This window comes from Benincasa hispida, chromosome 12 (assembly GCF_009727055.1).
Source record: "Benincasa hispida cultivar B227 chromosome 12, ASM972705v1, whole genome shotgun sequence".
NCBI classification, from domain to species: Eukaryota; Viridiplantae; Streptophyta; class Magnoliopsida; order Cucurbitales; family Cucurbitaceae; genus Benincasa; species Benincasa hispida.
The window spans coordinates 64,681,819-64,700,912 of record NC_052360.1 but is presented as its reverse complement, the minus strand read 5'-3'; the positions used below and the strand labels follow the sequence as shown (position 1 = coordinate 64,700,912).

The 19,094-nt window shown below is 26.3% G+C and overlaps 1 protein-coding gene across 1 annotated transcript; it reads right to left on the bottom strand.

Moving 5' to 3' along the window:
• Positions 1 to 6,819: 6,819 nt before the first annotated feature.
• Positions 6,820 to 8,107, bottom strand: LOC120068186 (monothiol glutaredoxin-S10-like). The gene has a single exon (XM_039019893.1). It carries the CDS (start codon positions 8,057 to 8,059, stop codon positions 7,748 to 7,750), a length of 312 nt encoding a protein of 103 aa, XP_038875821.1. The 5' UTR covers positions 8,060 to 8,107; the 3' UTR covers positions 6,820 to 7,747.
• Positions 8,108 to 19,094: the final 10,987 nt, after the last annotated feature.

Here is a 19,094-nt window from a genome sequence, read left to right as displayed (position 1 = left end):
ACTGATTTTTTAAATCAATTCAAGAATAATTATATTATTATCATATAGAACTTTTTAATCACTAAGAAACCAACGTTATATTTGATTTTCTTTTTCTTTTTGTAATTACATTTTTTTAATTGAAAGCAACGAGTATTCATTAGTTTTCATGCATATCTTGAAAAAGGTCTCCAAAAGTAGGGTGCATACCTTCTCCGCTCTGATTAGCCCCCTAGCCTTTTCAATCATATTTTTGTAATACAAATATGCCACAAATAGATGGATCGAATCAAATGTTTATTTATATTTTATTTAAAGGTCAAAATTACAAGTTTAGTTTATGAAGTTTATATTTGTATTAAATACGTACTTGAGCTTTAAAATGTTTTCAATAAGTCTATGAAACTCTTATAAATCTATAATTGTGTTTAATAAATACTTGAACTTCAAAAGTTGTCAAGCCTTTGAATTTTTTGTGTCTAATAGGTCTATCGTCTTACACATTTGAAAATTTTAAAACTAATTACATTTGATATGAAATTGAATTTTATGCCTTAAAGGATACGTTAGAAAGTGAATTTTATGCCTTAAAGGATATGTTAGAATGGGGCTAGTTGCATAAATGTAATTCAAGCCCAAATAATAGAATATGTAATACAAGAATAAAATAATTGCATATATAGAACAAAAAAGGGTAAAAGACAAAAAATCACATCCAGCGACCATTTTGTGCGTTGTTTCCCGATTTTTTCAAATTGAAAGCTATAACTGATAGTTGCTATCAGTGAATCAGTAATAGCTTTCAATTTGAGAAGTGTGCTATCAGTGGCTATCACTGATAGTTACTATTAGTTGTAGCTTACGATTTGAGAAGTGTGCTATTAGTTAATATTAATGGTAGCTTTCAATTTGAGACTATTAGATGTTATCGCTGATAGATGCAATCAGTGATACTACTATGAGTGAAAAGTTTCAATTTAAGAAGTGTGCTATTAGTTGCTATGATTAATAGTTGCTATCAGTTGTTATCAGTGATGTTGTATAAGTGAATATCACTGATAGAAATGTGTTATTAGTTGCTATCATTGATAGTTGTTATTAGTGATGTTGCTATTAGTTATAGCCTTCAATTTGAGAAATGGGCTATCGGTTGCTATCACGGATATGTTACTATCAATGATAGTGGAATAGTAGCTATTGCTGATATGTTTCTATCAATGGTAATATTTTGATACTTTTTGTTGTTTGAATTTGATATCATGTTATACTTGTTTGTAAATAATCGGGGTCTTTTGATAAATTTGTTGATACATGTAATGTGTTTCTATGTTGTTATTGATGCATATAAGTATAGAATGATATTCTTCTACACTGATAGTCATAAAAGATATCATTGATAACTATTGTGAGTAATATCTTTCTATTACTATCAATGTAAAGGATATCACTAATAGTATTTATGTATTATGTAATGTAGTATTTGAGATGAAATGGCTCATCGAGATTGTTTGATTGTGCATAAAATTTTTTATTGATAGCATTATATCATAGTATCCATGATAACATTATTATCGATGATACTACTAATAGACTTCATACTCTTAAAGTCCTATAAAAAGAAAAAAAAAATTATTGGTATGTTTGACAACGTTCTCATTTCTCATTTTTTGAGAAATGAACTCATTTAATAACTATTATCGTTTCTTATTTCATACTAAATGTTTTTAAAAATGATGCAAACTTGAGGACTAAAAAAAGTAATTTCTTTCAAATTCATTTTCATTTGCTATTTATATTTGACGTTTGGCTATAATAATCAAACTTGATGATTTGGCTTGTTCGTGTTAAGTCACTTATGAATTAGGCACTTTCAAGTCTTGAGTTTGAAACTCAATCTCGTAATAGCAAAAACTAGAGAAATGAAAGAAAATTTAAAAAATTTAAAAAAATCGAAGAAAGAGAAATTTAAAAAAATCGGAGAAAATAAAGAAAAAAAAAAAGAAAAGAAAGAAAAATAAAATAAAATAAAATAAAGAAGAAGAAGACATGCAACAAGACTATTACAAATATCTTAGAAAGTACCGGATATGCGTTAAGTAAGAAAAAGAAAAACAAAAAGGAAAAAAATGAGACATGTGCATGCATTTTAAAAAAAAGGGATATATATATATATATATATATATATGCACAAATGTAGTAATGTGTCTTTTCTTTTGTCATTCCAATTACGATGAAAAGTAGTATCAATACTTCTAATCATACATAATATTATATTCTTTTTTAGATTTTTTTAAAAAAATTTATTCCACAAATAGATTTGAATTAAATCTTGGTTGATATATACATTTTATGTCAAGTTGAACTAAATTATAATTTCCACATTTTTTTTTAATTTGTGAAAAATGTTTTAGCATTATATAACTAGGTAATTTATCATTTTATAAACATGTATATTAAATGAGAATTCACGTGGGGGAGAAAAAGACAAACCACGCCGTGGAAACGATTTAAAGGAAAGATTGTTTAAAATTGTCTTCCCCACCTTCGCAGGTTAAGCAATCAAGTCAATATGTACTACGGAAAATAATAATATAGATAGGAATGGAGAAATGTCACTAGAGTTATTTGTTCGGTTAGATAATCATTTAGTTTTTTGTTTTGGTTTTTGAAAATCAAATATATTTCATTTACATTTTTTAAGTACCATGATTGAATTCTTAGCCAAATTTAAAAACAGACAACTTTTTGAAAGCTATTTTTTTTATTTCTCAAAATCTCGCTTGATTTTTTAAATAATTGGTGAAAAATGGATAACAAAGAAAGAAATTTGGATGTAGAACTACTGCCCATAAGCTTAATTTTTAAAAACAAAAACTAAAAAAAAAATAGTTAACAAACGGGCCATAATAATTCGTTCAAATTATAAAACTACATCAAATGCTCATGTAAATGTGAAAAATTGGTAACATTGTGTCCTCTGCTGAAATGTGGTGGTTGATAATCATTTCTTGGAATGACTTAAATAGTGGTTTTGAAGTAATGACTGATACAAAGACAGAAGTTTCAAGTCCTATTGATATCACGATGATATAAGCAACTTTGAGGATGAAGCTAATAGTGACACAGAAATAGCACAAATGTACCATCGATTTTGAATTCAAAACTTCGATTCCTTCACCCTACATATCGTAAATTAATAGATGAACAAATAATCAAACCTTTCCATAATTTAGCATGATTTAAAAACCCAAAGCAAATTTGATACAAAATTATATCTTGGCCTTGGGGTTGAACATATAAGCATTTGTTCTGTTATTATTTTATTTAACTTTTCTGAACTAATGAAAATTTCATCCATCCATCTTGAATAAATGAAGTTGACATTTGTCACACTTTCTATCATTCCATAAAAAGTGAAATTAATGAAAATAATAATTCTTTTAAATTTTTTTAAAGCTTTTGTTGGGTTTTATAATATGAAGTTATGTTCTATCTTTTATATATTATATATAGTCTTTATGTGTGTATTTGCCACAATTTCCATGGAAACCCAAACCCCATAATGGAAGAATCAAACAACCCATTTAAAACGCTATGGAGAATAGAATACTTTCATGCATTTTCACATGAAATGACAATTATTTCCAATATAATAATAATTAATAATAATAATAATAATGTTGTCTCTTCAGCCCACAAATTCCGAGTGGAGCTGATTTATTCATGCTAAATGTTATAAATAAACGATGCTTTAGGTCTAGCCTAATTTAGGTAAAATAGGACAACTTGATCATAGTTTTTGAGAAGCAAAAAGAAAGAAAAAAAAAAAAAGGACTATGAGTAAACCTTTAGAATCGAAGAAAAACGACAAATTATTAGAAATAAACTTCAAAGTATGAAAAATTATTACAATCATACATAAATGTCACTTCGATCATTTGATCATAATTATATATACTACTCTCACACAACTGAAATTGGTATATATTACGCTTGAAAGCGTTCGTAGTCTTTCTCCCCTTCCTAATAATGCTTAAAGCTCTTTCCCTCATGAAATAGTATTTTGTCAAAATCTTATCTATAATTTAACTAAGACATATATTTTTAATTATCAAAATGAATAAAAAAAAAAATCACAAACTTAGTTTATGAACTTTCAATTTTGTATTTTGATAGATCATTGAACTTAAAAGATTTAATAGATCTCTAAATTTTTAATTTCATGTTTAATATACATCTTTAGCATATACTATTTTTTTTTTTTAATTAACTAATCCATTAGATATAAAATTGAAGGGCCTAAAACATCTTACTACTACGCCAGATAGTCATTTTGGTAACTAAATTAGATTTGTTTTATACTTATATAAAAACACATTAAAGTTGAGGGACTCGAACCGGTGAATTCACCCCTATCAAAAATTCAAAAGTTTCAAATATTTCCTATTCTATATGTTTGTTGTATTAAAAAAATAGAAAATAAAATGGAAAGAAAAATAATAAAGAAAATTTTTAAAAATAGAATAAGGGAAATTATTTACACAAAATAGTAAAATTTATTATTATTTTTTTTTTATATAAAATCTATCCATGTCTTTCATTAATATAATGTGATAGATGCTGATAAAAGTGTTTCATATTTGTTGATATTTTTTTACTATTCCTGTAAATAAATTAGCATTTCTTTTACCTGTAAAAAATTCTTAATAATAAATTTATGTAAATCATGCGGCGTTTTAGCCATGCTTTTTCGAGATTCGGGCCGGTGGGCATTTGAAGGCACTCAAATTATGCTTTAGCTAACAAAAATAGAAATTAAAAAAAAAAAAAAACATTCTTTATAAAGTTATACTTAGCTTACACATTCGTTTATGTGTGATAGAGCTTCTCTTAGCCTATTATTCTACTCTTTTTACAATCTCTAATTCTCCTTTTTACGAAAGTTTATATTATTAAATCACTGAGTAATTTAAAAGTTTAAGTTGATAGATTATGATAAAATTTAATTATATGATCATATCAGGCAAAAAATCTATATTAATTTGAAAAGAAATGAAATTTTACCGAGATTTAAATACGGAACTTCCTACCATGTTAGATCATAAATTGACCAAAAATCTTAAACAGATAAATTGTGGTAAATTTAATTATATTACTAGTTTATACATATCTCTATTATGATATATTTAACCGATTAGAATCAAACATGTCATATTTTATAAATGTAAATCCTCACAACCCATTAAATAGAAGTGTTGGCTTTTTCCATTTTAATTATGAAAGTTGGGTTAAGCTTTCCACTTTTGTCACCACACCAATCACTTCAGCATTGAAATTGCTAGCCAAAATGTAGTATATGTATGTATGTTGGGTAATAAAGGAAAAAAAAAGGATTTTATTTTAGTCTTAAAATTTATGAGGTTTTTATTATTTTAATGTCAAATAATCCTCGACATATTTTCTCAAGATATATTATTTTTTTGAGTTTGTCATTTTTGAGTTAGATTTTAATTTTGGACCAAATATGTTTTGATACTATATTAGATAAATATGATGTTTTACTTCAAAATTAATTGACAATTAGAGAAGTAACTATGTTTCTTAAAAAGATTATGAGGCCGATTCATTTTTCAATGTCTTTTCAAGGTAAAATCTTCAACATTCAACTAATAGATTAGAGGTTTGATTATGTAGAATTCGTTTAGAAAATTATAAGCAAAAATTTTATAGGAAAAGTTTATTTCAAAATATCAAAAATATCTTTATTTCAAAATCTGTACTAAACAAGACTCAATAGAATATTAAAATATCAAGGGACAATTGCAAATGTAGCAACCATGCCTAAAGTATTAACAAATATAGCATAATGTAAAAAAATTACAAATATGACAAAATTTAGATAGTCCATAAATGATAGACTATATCGATTGTTATTGCCGAAGACTTTACTATATTTACAACTTTTTTAAAATGTTGTTATACATTTAGTAGTTATCCCTAAAAATGATATCTATTGCAATTACCCAAATATTTAAATATGCAATTTTTTAAAAGGAAGTTCTTTAAATCCAGGACTCAAGAGGGCAAAGGAAGAACAAAGTCATTGTTAATAACATCCAAACACCAACTAGGGAAACAAGAGTCTCAACACCTTTAATCAACTTTCTAAGTGGAAGAGACAAAAGGATCAAAGCCAAATAAAAACCCATTAGCAACAAGCAACATAAGGAGTAGGTCGATTCCGAGCACGAGGACAGAAAGAGAAAGAAATATTTCCTAACTGCCCAGTCAAAAACACAATCTCATCAACGACATATTCTTCACCTCAATGAAATCTGACGAGCTGTTGTAATCAGATTAACAACCTCCTAAGAGTTAGATTTGAAAATTAAGGTGATCCATCAGGTAGAACACAAATGTTCCAATGAAAGCTCTAACAATCACATAATACAAACAACAAATTAAGTGAATAACACAGAGTTTGGTAATCCAGTCCAGTGATATACTACCTACATTTGGAGGGCAACATGCCCAAGAAAGATAAATTCACTAATATGACAAAGTTAAGCGTGAGACTCCAAAAGAAATAGAATCATAGAATATTTCATATAATTTTTTTTTTTTTTTTTTTGGAGAATGAACATTCTAAGAGACAATCGGTGAGAAAAATCTCTGAGAACAACCAACAAACCAGAGCGACAACAACTCCAAGCATCCTTAAACAAATATAGCCAATTCAAAACTCCAACAAGATTCAACCTCAATAGCACAATTGAGGAGAGAAAGAAAAGAAAAGAGGTGATTTTGACTCTCAATGATAGCTTGAACCTCCAACACCTTGATCATCCATTCTCGAGAAATCTTTCCGAAACCAATACAAATAGAAGATCCAAAAGAAATCACCTATTCGACTGCAGGATAAAGCCCACAAATTTGGGAAGTAACGAAGCCAAATTTCTTTTGAAAACTCACATACATACAGAAAATGTTAATTATATTGTAAAAATATATATTATGTCCTAATAATGAGGAAAAGAGAATTTTGTCGCTAGTGAATTTCTACCTCGTGGGTTAATGTTCAATCTTTTTTCATTACGCAATTAGTAGATGAACTTTTTAATTATTTTTTTATTTTTTAGAAAGTGCCAAATGTAGTTGGACATAATTACGAAAAGGTTAAAAAAAAAAAAAAAAAAAAACCACCTATTTGTAAAATTTTGGCAAAAGGGTAAAAATGTAAAAGTGAAGCTATTGACATAACCTTATTCTCTAAAGATCGAAGGTTTGATTTCCCATAATCACATTTGTTTTACTAAAAAGAAAAACAAAAAAGACAAATCACAAAAACCACCTCTAGAATATGGTGGATAGTTGCAATTATATCCTCAAACTTTAAACTGTAAATTTTTGTCATTTAGGGTCTAATTTCTACATATATTATAAGTTTGATAGTCCATAAATTGTACTAATTTGAGGGCTCAACTTTTATAATTGAAAGTTTGAGGGTTTAACTACAACTACCACCATATTTTAAAGGTAGTTTTTGGCATTTACCTAAAATAATAATAGAAATAAAAAAAAAAAAAAGGGGCAAATGGGAATATATTAAACTTGAGGGATGAAACTGAAAAATTGGCAAATTACATAAGTTATCAGCTTCATCAACTTGTTACTTATTAGTTATTTCAACCATTATACCTTGCATATTTTTACACACAAAAGGAGACAAAAAAAGACCTTTTGGTTAACTAATTAAGTTATGAAAACATCAAAGCCATATGGCTCCAGCTTCCTTTAGCAATTTTTTTAGGGAGCCATTGAGATGAAGAGTCATGACAGTGTTGGCGGAGCCAATGAGCTTTCCACCGATGAACACAACCGGCACGGCGGGGCTGCAACCCAATGTCTTCGAGAGAGCTGACTCCATTTCCTTCCCTCTCGATTCCCGATCGAGCTCGTGAATCTGTGGACTCGCTCCTTGATCATAAAACAATCTCTCGATTGCATGACACATGCAACACGTACTCTTACTAAAGATCACTACAGCTTTCTTCGCTGCCATTTTTGCAACCAAGTCCATTATTTTATATAATTTAGAGAGAAAATTTGAAGAGAGAGATTAGATGTGGGCTAGGGTTTGTAGTAGTTGAAAAGGATTGGTGTGTATTTATATAGGAAAGGAGGGGCATGACATAGAAAACGGCATTATTTAAAGTTAAATAGTAAAAAGGTAGTGTGAATTGATAATTAATGGATATAATTTAAAAAATTGAAGATATTTTTATTGAGATATTTGCATCCATACCCTTTCTGTGTTTTCCTTTTCTTTTTTAGGGAATCGTTTTATACCATTTTACATTAAGCGTGTGGCTGCCGAAAGTCTATACAATAATTTAACGAAATTAAAACCCTACTGAGGAAGATGCTAATAAACAACCTTTATAGCCGGATGCATATGAGAGGTAATATAATATTTTGTAATAATGTATTTAATATGGTTACAGAGCGACATTCTTTTAATATAACTTTTCGGGAATATATATATAGTATTTTAAAGTTTTGAGTTTAGTTTTTATTTGGTCCTAGGTTTCGAAAAAGTATATCCCGATATGATAATCGTTTTTGGTTTTTGAATTTTTTTATTTTAAAAAATAAGTTTGTATAAACAATTTTCCCTCGTAAGTTTTCGTATTTTGTTAACCACTCTGTTATACTAATTTAAAAAACCAACAAAATTTTGAAAAGTAGCTTTTGTTTTCTGAATTTAACTAGGAATTCAAATATTTCTTCAATGAATATAAAAATCATGATAGAAAATACACATATATTTAAAAATGAAATGATTGTCAAACTGGGCTTATAATTTTAGTTTTCAGTTTAGATGCTCACTTTTCTAGTTATTGGAATGAACTTTTAGTCAATTAATTTTCTTAAATCATCAATTAATCCAAAAGCTTAAACTCGTGGGTGAAGGCAAATTTTATTATAATATCTAACATTTCTTACTTGTGGGCTTAAAATATGTAGAAGAGAAAAAACAACGTCGTAGGGACTTGAACCAATCTACTCTAATACCATCTAAAATCACCAATTGACTAAAAAACTTAAGCTCATGATGAAAACAAATTTAATATAATATCTAACAGATTTTAATAACGAAGAAAATTTGTGAAAAATGACTTCATATAATTCTCTTAAATTAATTAATAGAAAATCCTCAACAAAGGATTAATATTGAACATTAATGAAAATTAAGGAGTAAAAGTATAAAATTCTAAAATTTAGAACCAAATGGAAACTAAACTCAAAACTCTAAAAAAAAAAAAATTAAAAATGTAACACTATAAGAATTTAGGAATCAAATAGAAACCATATTCAATAAGATAAAATTTCGAACAACCTACAATTTCTTGGAGAAATTTACAGTTCTCTTTAGAGAAAATAAGAATATCTCAATTTTTGAGCTATGCGACTGTTGACGGTAATGGTTATCCTAAGTTGGCAATGATGACATTATGCGAGGAATCGAGTAACAATAATTTCCAACATAATCAAATCTTTAGTGTGATATATACATATTTGACAATTGGATATAGGAATTAAAAAGAAGATCATATGATAGCAAGGAATGTCAAAATTTTGGATGGAATATATCATAAGGTGGAATTATCAAATTGTGACAATTCATCAGCCACCCAAAGATTTGCATCATAAAGCTGATGATCACTAACTCACAAACTATGCCAATGTTGTTATAGATAGAGTTGAGGGGGGGAAAAGGATTAAGGAATAAAACTTTTTAAAGTTCCCTAAAACAAATTTGATATTAATTACAAATTAAATTTCTATGATTTGCTTAAATCTAGAGGAAAAGGAAAAATAATTGTTGGGAATAATCAAAACACACCATATTAAACTAAATTTGGTTAAATATTATGAGTTTATAAATAATTGGTCGAAGTATTTTTTTTTTCTTAATTTCAAATTTATTTCTATACTTTTCATATTTAGGGATTTGGAAGATTATATATTTTTAGCAAAATAACATATATTTATAGTAAAGGAAATTAAAAGAAAGTGGCAAATATTTACAACTATTTTTGTAATATTCTTACAAAGGGTAAAGACCCCACATTTTAGTGCATATATATTAGTTGTTGATATATTTATGGATTAGGGAGGCGATTCCAACAAGAGATTATCATTAGAAGATGCGCATTATAATGAATTTTTTATTCTCCTAATAAAGTAGAAATCAATAAAATATAATTTATTATATGATCTTTTAACTACAAAATATTAATGAATGAATATTGTATCGAAAATATTGATCATCGGTCAAAATATAATAATATTAGCCTTTATACTTTTTTAACTTCTTGATTTTCATATGATTTAGTTTCTTTACTTTTACAAATATAAGCATATCAAATTTCTAACGTTATATGTTTTCTTAAGAATAAGATAATTAGGGTAAAATTGGTGGGTTTTTTTAAACATAAAAACATAGAATAATATCAAAATTATACATATTATTTTTTTAAAAAAATAGTTGTTTTCAAATAAAGTAAAATGAACCAACATATTTACAAATATAGGAAAATGTCATTATCTATCCGTGATAAAAATCTATCGCGATTTATTACTGATATACAGTGACATTTTGTTATATTGAAAATATTTTTAGCAGTTTTAACATTTAAAAAATTATCAAAAAAAAAATTGGATAATTTTTTTTTTTTAAAAAAAAAAAACTAGACTCTTAAGAGATTTCATTTTTTGATAAATAAAATAAAAGTTGTAAACTGTATGACCTTATTTAAGGAAAAAAAATGGGTAGGATATATAATTTGTAATGATAGAAAATAATGGTAAGAAAACAAAAGAAAGTGGTTTATTGATGTGTAAAAGATGGAGAATAAAGGAGAAAACCAAGAAAAACAAAAAAAACAAAAAAGAATTATATAGAGAGAGCAAAATAAATAAATAAATAAATAAATCATGCGATGCAACGATCCGGCCTTGCATATTTTACATTCTTTTCCCTTTTTGCATGTTTTTTGATCTTGCTTAAAAAAGTTGACATTCCCATGGGGAGTTCTTTTCAAAAACGTTTTCCTATAAAATGAAAGATTAACATAAAAAATACAGTAATATGTGTTTTTTCAAATAAAAAGAAAGAAAGAGTTTAAGTTATTGGGTGTTTCGTCATCTCATTCGAAGTTATTCTTGAAATGGTTAGGTCGTTTGATAATGTTCGGATCAATTGACCTAATGAGTACGGTTTATTTTTCCATGAACCTTTTAAATCTATTTTTAAAAATTTGAGGCTATATAAACACATATATTCTTTAAAATTCAGAGACTAAAAAAGTAATTTTTTCAAAATTATATATTAGATAAACATGAAATTTCATGCCTTTTATAAAGATGGTGAAGTTTCCTCATTTTTTCATTGTGAAATCCTCGAAAAAATAATTTTTAAAAAGAATTAAATATTCAAACTTTTATGTTATAATTATTTTTAGATATTTTTATTTTGTATTTTATGAATCCAAAATGATAAAATAATATTTTTATTTATATTTTGTAAAAACTAGAAACAACAAACTTGTATGTGTTGTTTCTAAAATTGTGTATACAACTTGATCGTATAATTATAGAATTATGGAGATAAAAATTAATCTTATTTTTTATCTTTCAAGAACATGTTCTTTTATATTGTCTATTGATATGACTAGTTTCTTTTAATATTGATTATGCTCATAGGTTCTCCATAATCATTGAGCTCGTAGATAATTATTTATTTATTCTTACATAATAACACATTATAATTAAACTTGTTAATACTACTTCTACTTTAAATTTTTTTATTTTTTTTTTATTTTTTTGTCTACTTCTTAAGAATGTATCAAAATCTAAGTCAAATTTTAAAAACTAAAAAAAAAAAAATCGTTGGATAACTATTTAGGCTCATTTTGTTAATGATTTAGTTTTGAGTTTCGTGTCTTTGAAATTTACACGTGTTTTCTCTCACTTCTCTAATTATAGTTTTTACGTTTCCTTAAAGAAACACTTGACTTAGTTTTTAAAAACATTTTGTTAAAAAAGAAAACAAAACGACGTAGAAATTAAACTTATGGGTGGAAGTAATGTCCAAATTTAAATTTTTAAAACCAAAAAATAAAAAACAAAATGGTTATCAAATGCAACTTTGGTTTTTGATTTTTAAGGAATATTGTCTACTTGTTTTCACTCTCTTTTTTTCATTATTTTTCTAAGTAATTAAATATTTGAATTCTAAAAACAAAACATTTTTTAAAAACTATTTTTTTTACTTTTCAAAATTTAATTTGAATTTCAAAAGCACTTTTCAAAAGTAGACAATAAAGCAAATAAATTAGGTGGAGAAGTATTTAAAACGTTACTTTTTTATTTTAAAAAATTGATTATCAAATGAGGTAATTCTTAAAAAATTTGTTTTTATTTTTGGAATTTAACTATATTGTATTCAAATATTTTTAAGGAAAAATGAAAATCACTATATAGAATTGTGAGAAAACAAACCCAAATTTTAAATATTGGAAACCAAATTGTTATCGATAAGATTATTCTTTTTTGAGCGTTCAATGTGTGGAGGTAGAATTCAACCTCTCATCTCTTTGGTATGAACCGTCTAAAGTATCAAATTATTATTTATCTTTTATTTAATAATTTTGATGTAACTTTTGTATTTCAATTTTATCCTTTTGAAAAAATTACATTTTTGGTCTTCAAAAATAGGTGTATTTGATCACTAATATTTTAAATTTATCATTTTATCCTACCATCTTCTCTCTCCTCTGAATCCTCCCTTTTCATTCCCATTGTTAAATGATGAAGTGGCATGTGACTTAATTGGAAAAAATAAATATTTCTAATTTCTTCCTCTTCTTCTATCTTCTTTTCCTCCTCTTTCTTCTCTCCTCTCAATCCTCCCTTCCCATTCCAGCTGGTATATCATTTTTTTTTTATGATGTGGCATTGGGGCTTTCATTGGGATGCTATCTAAAGTCTTGTCTTCGAGTTTTTTTGGACAAATAACGATGAATTCTTTCTCTTTCGAGCTTAGCTAAGAAAACTTCTTGAACTTTACAATTCATGTATTAAGTTGTTTTCCTAGAACATTTAAGTGGAATTGATCCTTCTCTATATCTTGTGGAGTGTTCAAATCTTGGGCCAAAGAACTGGTCCTTTGCCTCAAGAGCTTTGATCTTAGGCAATTTGTATCTAACCCAATCTTTAGGGTTGAAATCAAATTGACTTAGAGGTTTTAATGTTTGAAAATTAGGGTTCACATATTAAAAGGGTCTTAATTCCATTTCGTTAGAGATTTCGTATCACTCTTAATCAAGGGTTATCTACCTTTAACCAATGAAATTTATGTTGATTAGATTGGTCATAACTCCTTTTTTGTTTGCATAAATTAAAGAATGGACTCTATGTTGTATGTGTACAAACCCTAAGTTTTAAAAAAATTATGTATAAGCTAATGTTGTTGATTTGGCTTGCTGTTTATGATTAGTAAGAAATTAGTATGCAAATTTAGTATAAAATATGAGATTCATATATTTTTCTCAATATATATCAGAATACATGTAGAATATAGATCTAAACTCTCGGTTTCTCAACTTTAGGTTATTCAAGCTTAATCAACGTGAGAACCACTTAACAAATTAGAAGTACTGATAGTTTAACCTTCATCCCTTAGAGTTGAAAATGTTTTCAAATCTCCATATATCCCACATTTATAATGTTGTATTCTTAGAGAATAAGTTTGTAACGATCTAACTCGTAAGTTAAACGCTCTATAAATTCTCATATACCTATAAAACTAGGTATTTTTAGTACACACCTAGCGATATGCATGCATGAAAAGTATGTTACCTTTTATTGAAAGAGGCGTATTGAAGTATGGAACTAAAAAATAACCCTTTCACAGAAAAATGGCTCTTGGCCTACGTCTTGAGCCACTTTAATATTATTATTATTATTATTTGTAAATAAATAAATAATATTCAAAATATTCCCAAACATGTAAAAAGTATATAGGTATAAATAAAAAATATACGTACGTAGTTGGAAAGTTGCATTCAGGATCACCAACTTATCAAAGATTCGAAAAGGAAAAAAAAAAATTGAAAAATAAATAAATAAAGGGAAATCGATGCCATTTTATTAATATATTTGTATTTATATGATATATTGATATCAGCAACATATCCTTAAGAATAATATATTTTTTTTCCTTTTTAAAAAGATCGGATTATATTAGAACATATGGTTTTTGGTGAAATATGTAAATTAGCTACGTTTTTTTTTTTAAAAAAAAAAAAAAAGATCTGTTTTTATATGTATATTTGATTTATATTTTACCTCGTTCTAGAAAAATAAATAAATAAATAAAGACTGCTAATATTAATAATTTTTTATTTTTTTTATTTTTTTTTACATTATGACAAGTTCAGTAACTTAATATTAATGATCTGCTCCCATAGATGAAGGTGATTTTGGAGGGGCTCTGATTCCAACACTTGGTGGATCATAATAAGCTTTTTTTTTTCTTTTTTTTAATATATTTTTCTTTGACAGTAATTTTTTTTTTTTTTTAATTTTGATCGATAAAAAAATGTAAACTATTTACAAAAATAGCAAAAAAAAAAAATTGATAAATACTGATAGACTTTTATCAGCATTTATTAATGATAGATTTCTATTAGTTTTTATACCTAATAGACATTGATAGACTTCTATCAACCTTAATCAAAGAAGATTAAAATTTTATTATTTTCTATAAATAGTTTCTCTTATTTTTCTATTTTTAATATTTTTTAAATAATAATAATAAATATGTGTAATGGATATATCAAATTTTAAAAATATTTAATTAGATTTTCAAACATTCACTTTTGTATAACAAGTTCTTGAATGTTAAAATATTAAATTAGTCTATAATTTTTTCTTATTTGTGTCTGATATACCTTTAACACATTATTTTAAAATTGATGATCCTAATATATATAAAATTAATTTTTGTGTTTTAACATTTTTTTAGTTCGTAGTGAGTTCAACCATCAACTTTTAGAATGGTAATTTGACGTATGTCTTATCTACTAAACTATGTTCGAATTAGTTGAATTTAAGGGTTAAATTATAATTTTATTTATTTATTTTTTCACTTGTCAAGCTTTAGAAAAAGAGATGAAGTAAGAATGAATTATAAGGACTTATTTAAAGTTACCACAAAAAGATTAAAGGTGGTCCAAAATTACAAAATTAGGTCTAGATTCTACTCTACCATCCCACATTTCTCTGTTGCATTGAAACTTACATTTCTATATCATATATATATAGAAGTTGTTGTATAGAACATTGAAAATTCTTGTTTTGATTTTAAAAATGAATGCAAGAATAAATAATAATAATAATATTAAAAATAAAAATGTGGCTCTAAATAAAAATATATTTTGAATTTTTTTATATAAATTTGAAAAACTTTGTCACAAAGAGATTATATTTGAAAATTTTTATGTAACTCTTTATACATTATTCAGTCATATAGAACTTTTATGAGTCAACAACAATTATTATTATTATTTTAAGTAGAGGAATTAAACAATTTAAAACAGTATAAATGGAAATATATTAAAATTAAATATGTCAAATAAAACAATTTTTTTTTTAAAAAAAAGATATATTGTTGATAATGTTGGGGACCTCAAAATATTTAAAAATAAATATTACAGCATCTTTCTAAACTTCAATTGTCTTCTTTTTCTTTTTCTTTTTCTTTTTTTTTTTCCATGTACGGCTTTTTAAATTATTTCTTTTTTCATTTTTTAAATTTATTTTCTTTTGCTTTTTGGTGGCAGCATTGGACATGCAGAGATTTGAAAGCGAAATAAGAGACTTAGGACTTAGCTCACTTATCCTTCATTTTCTATTCTTTAATCTAAAAAGATAAAGTCAACTTTTTCTTGATTAAATCCCTCGTAATCAAATTGCATTCGAAAAGTCAACCTGAACATAACTTAATAATAATAATAAGTAAGAAAAATCATTAAGCACAAATTCCAACTTCAATTATATATAAATAAAATCCTTTCATAACGAAGTAAGACACAGAGCAAAACCCTAAAATTAAAGTTATGTCCTTTCAAATGGAAAAACAGAGTGTATTTATATATATATATATATATATATATTTCAACTCAACCAATATCTAGGGTGAAAATTCGAACATCGAACCTTTTGGTAGGAGTATATGTTTTGGTTGGTCATTACATATCTAATTCTCACATCGAGTTAAAAGAAATCATATTTAATAAAAAAAAAAAGTTACTTTGGAGAAAAAAGGTTATTAGATGGAGATTAATGAGTAGAGGAATTGAGATAAAATTAGATTTGAAATTTATGCTAATTTGATGTGTCGTTAATCACAATGATTATGAATTAAAGTCTCTTCCAAAATGAACATAGCTCAACCGCTGATATAAAGAACATATTATCAATTTTAAAATTAGAAGTTCGATTTTCTAGTTATGTAGTGTAAGAAAAAGATTTGAAGCCTCTGGAGAATTCTTTTGAGGGCAAAATAAAGAAAGGAAAAAAAAAAGTAGGAGTTTGTTCTTGAATTTCTTTGTTTTTGAATTGGATGCGAATCCAAAAAAAATAAAGGGATATTTTTCATATGGATAAATCCAAATACTTTCTACAGCTCAATAGATGCCTCCAAGATAGGTACAGCACCAAAATCCTTCCCTCTATATATTTATTTGCTATTTTAATCGTTCTATTTTGATGTAAGTTTAATTTTAGTTATCGTATTTTTAAATCTTTTATTTTGATTATTATATATTCAATAAATCTTAAATTTAATTTTTATCATAACTTTTTTTAAATAATACTAATAATTTTCATGAAAAAAAATATATGAATATGTTTTTAAAATTTATAGTAAAAATGTTATACCTAATAAAAAGTTAAAAAAATCAATAATAAATTAGTATAGTAGGGACAAGATTTAATATTGGATACCTTTTTTAGCCTATGTATTTAGTGATTTTCTTTAAAAATAAAAATAAAAACAAAATGTCTATATATTGTTCAATTGACTTGTAAAGAAGGGGGAAAAAAAAAGAAAAATAAAACAATGTTCCGTTAATAATTAAATTGGATTCTTTTATTTTATTTTATTTTTTTATTTTCCCGCTCAATGGGTGTGGATGTTTAATTTGGCAAATCCAAATCCTAACCTAGGAAGGGAATTGCCAAATCTAATAAAGCTGGATTTCATTCCAAAGAATATATATATTAAAAAAAGAACAAAATTTTGACCTCACTTAATAAAATAATAATAATCAAACACACTTTTTAATATATTAAACTTATTAAATACAAAATTGAAAATTTGAAGACATATCAATTATTTTTGAACTTCAAATACCTATTAATACAAAAATTGATAGTCATGACTTATTAAATGCTTTCTAAGGACCAAATAGATATATATTTGAAAATTCAAAGACTAAACTAATAATTTAACCTTTAACATGAGCATAACTCAACTGATATAATATATTTACTCTCGACAAAAAAGTCAGATATTCAAATATCCCACCTTACAAATTATTGAACTCAAACAAACAAAAAACTTGTAATTTAACCTTTGTTATACTAGATATGTTAGACTAAGAGAAAATAAATCTCTTTCTACCAAAGCAAGCACAGCTCACTTGACGTGTATTATGTGTTAGTAAGACTGAGAGAAAAGAAAATTCATTTTGGCTAAAACAAGCATAGTTCAATTGGCATGTAATACGATAAGACTAAGAGAAAAAAATCTCTTTCAACCAAAACGAGCATAACTCAATGACATATAGTATGTATTAGTAAGACTAAGAGAAGAAAATCTCTTTCAACCAAAGTGAGAACAGCTTAACTACCATGTAGTATGTGTTGGTAAAACTAAGAAAAAAGAAAATGTCTTTTGGTCAAAGTGAGGCCCACTCAACTGACATGTAGTATGTGTTAGTAAGACAAGAGAAAAAAGAATCTATTTCAACTAAAGTGAGTATAATTCAACTAACATCTAATGCGTGCTAGTAAGACTAAAAGAAAAGAAAAGATCTTTCAACTACAACGACCATAGCTCAATTAACATCTAGTATGCGTTAATAAGACTAAGAGAAATCTCTTTAAGACAAAACGAGCATAGCTTAATGGACGTTGATAGCTCTCGGAAAGATTTCTCTTTCCTTAATTTTCTTTGCTCCTTATGTTTAAAATGATTAAATATATATTTTTATAGGAATTTGAGCAAATCATGCATTTCGGTGTACATGCCGCTCAGGGTTGATTTGAAGCTACCAAAAGTGAAATCGAGCACTCGGAGCTTCAAATGAAAAAATTACGAAAATGCTCCTGGATGGAGCGCAGGGCTGCCCTTGATTAGGTTCAAAGAAACTTGGTTAATTAGGTTTGAGCTTTTCGATTAATTATCCATACAATAGAAACCTAGAGGCTTAATGCAAATGTAAATCGATTCTTCATGACCACTCGAGATTCTGTAGGATTGGTTGTAGAGCTCCACTTAAGGTTTTAATTATTAATCAAGTCGCTTGCATGGTTCAGTTTTAGCTAGTTGTCCATTGTAGAGGCTAGTTAGGTCGGGTCAAACAAGTTGTTATGCAAAACATGATCAATTATGAGTTTAATCAAAATAATCCAATGATAGGAAATTGTGTAGGAACTCAATTTATTCCCAAGGCTAGAATTTCTAATCTAACCATTTTATCTTTATTTTCTTGCATTTTATTTTTTACACCTTATTTCTTATCCACACAAACCCCCCATATTTACGGCTATAACTATAAAATTAACTTTAACGAAATAAATATCGCTCCTTCCTGTGGATTGATCCGGACTTACCACTATTGTTTCGTCTTTGTAGTAATTGATGTAGGATCGGTATTATAACTTTTTTTTTTTATTTTTAGTTTTTTGGGAGTGACATTAAAAAGGCTAGATCATATATCTAGTATGTGTCAGTGACCAAGAAATTTGTAATTCGAACC

Bases quoted from the DNA above. Each gene is read 5' to 3' on its own strand.
- LOC120068186 (XM_039019893.1), bottom strand. From the start codon at position 8,059: ATGGACTTGGTTGCAAAAATGGCAGCGAAGAAAGCTGTAGTGATCTTT.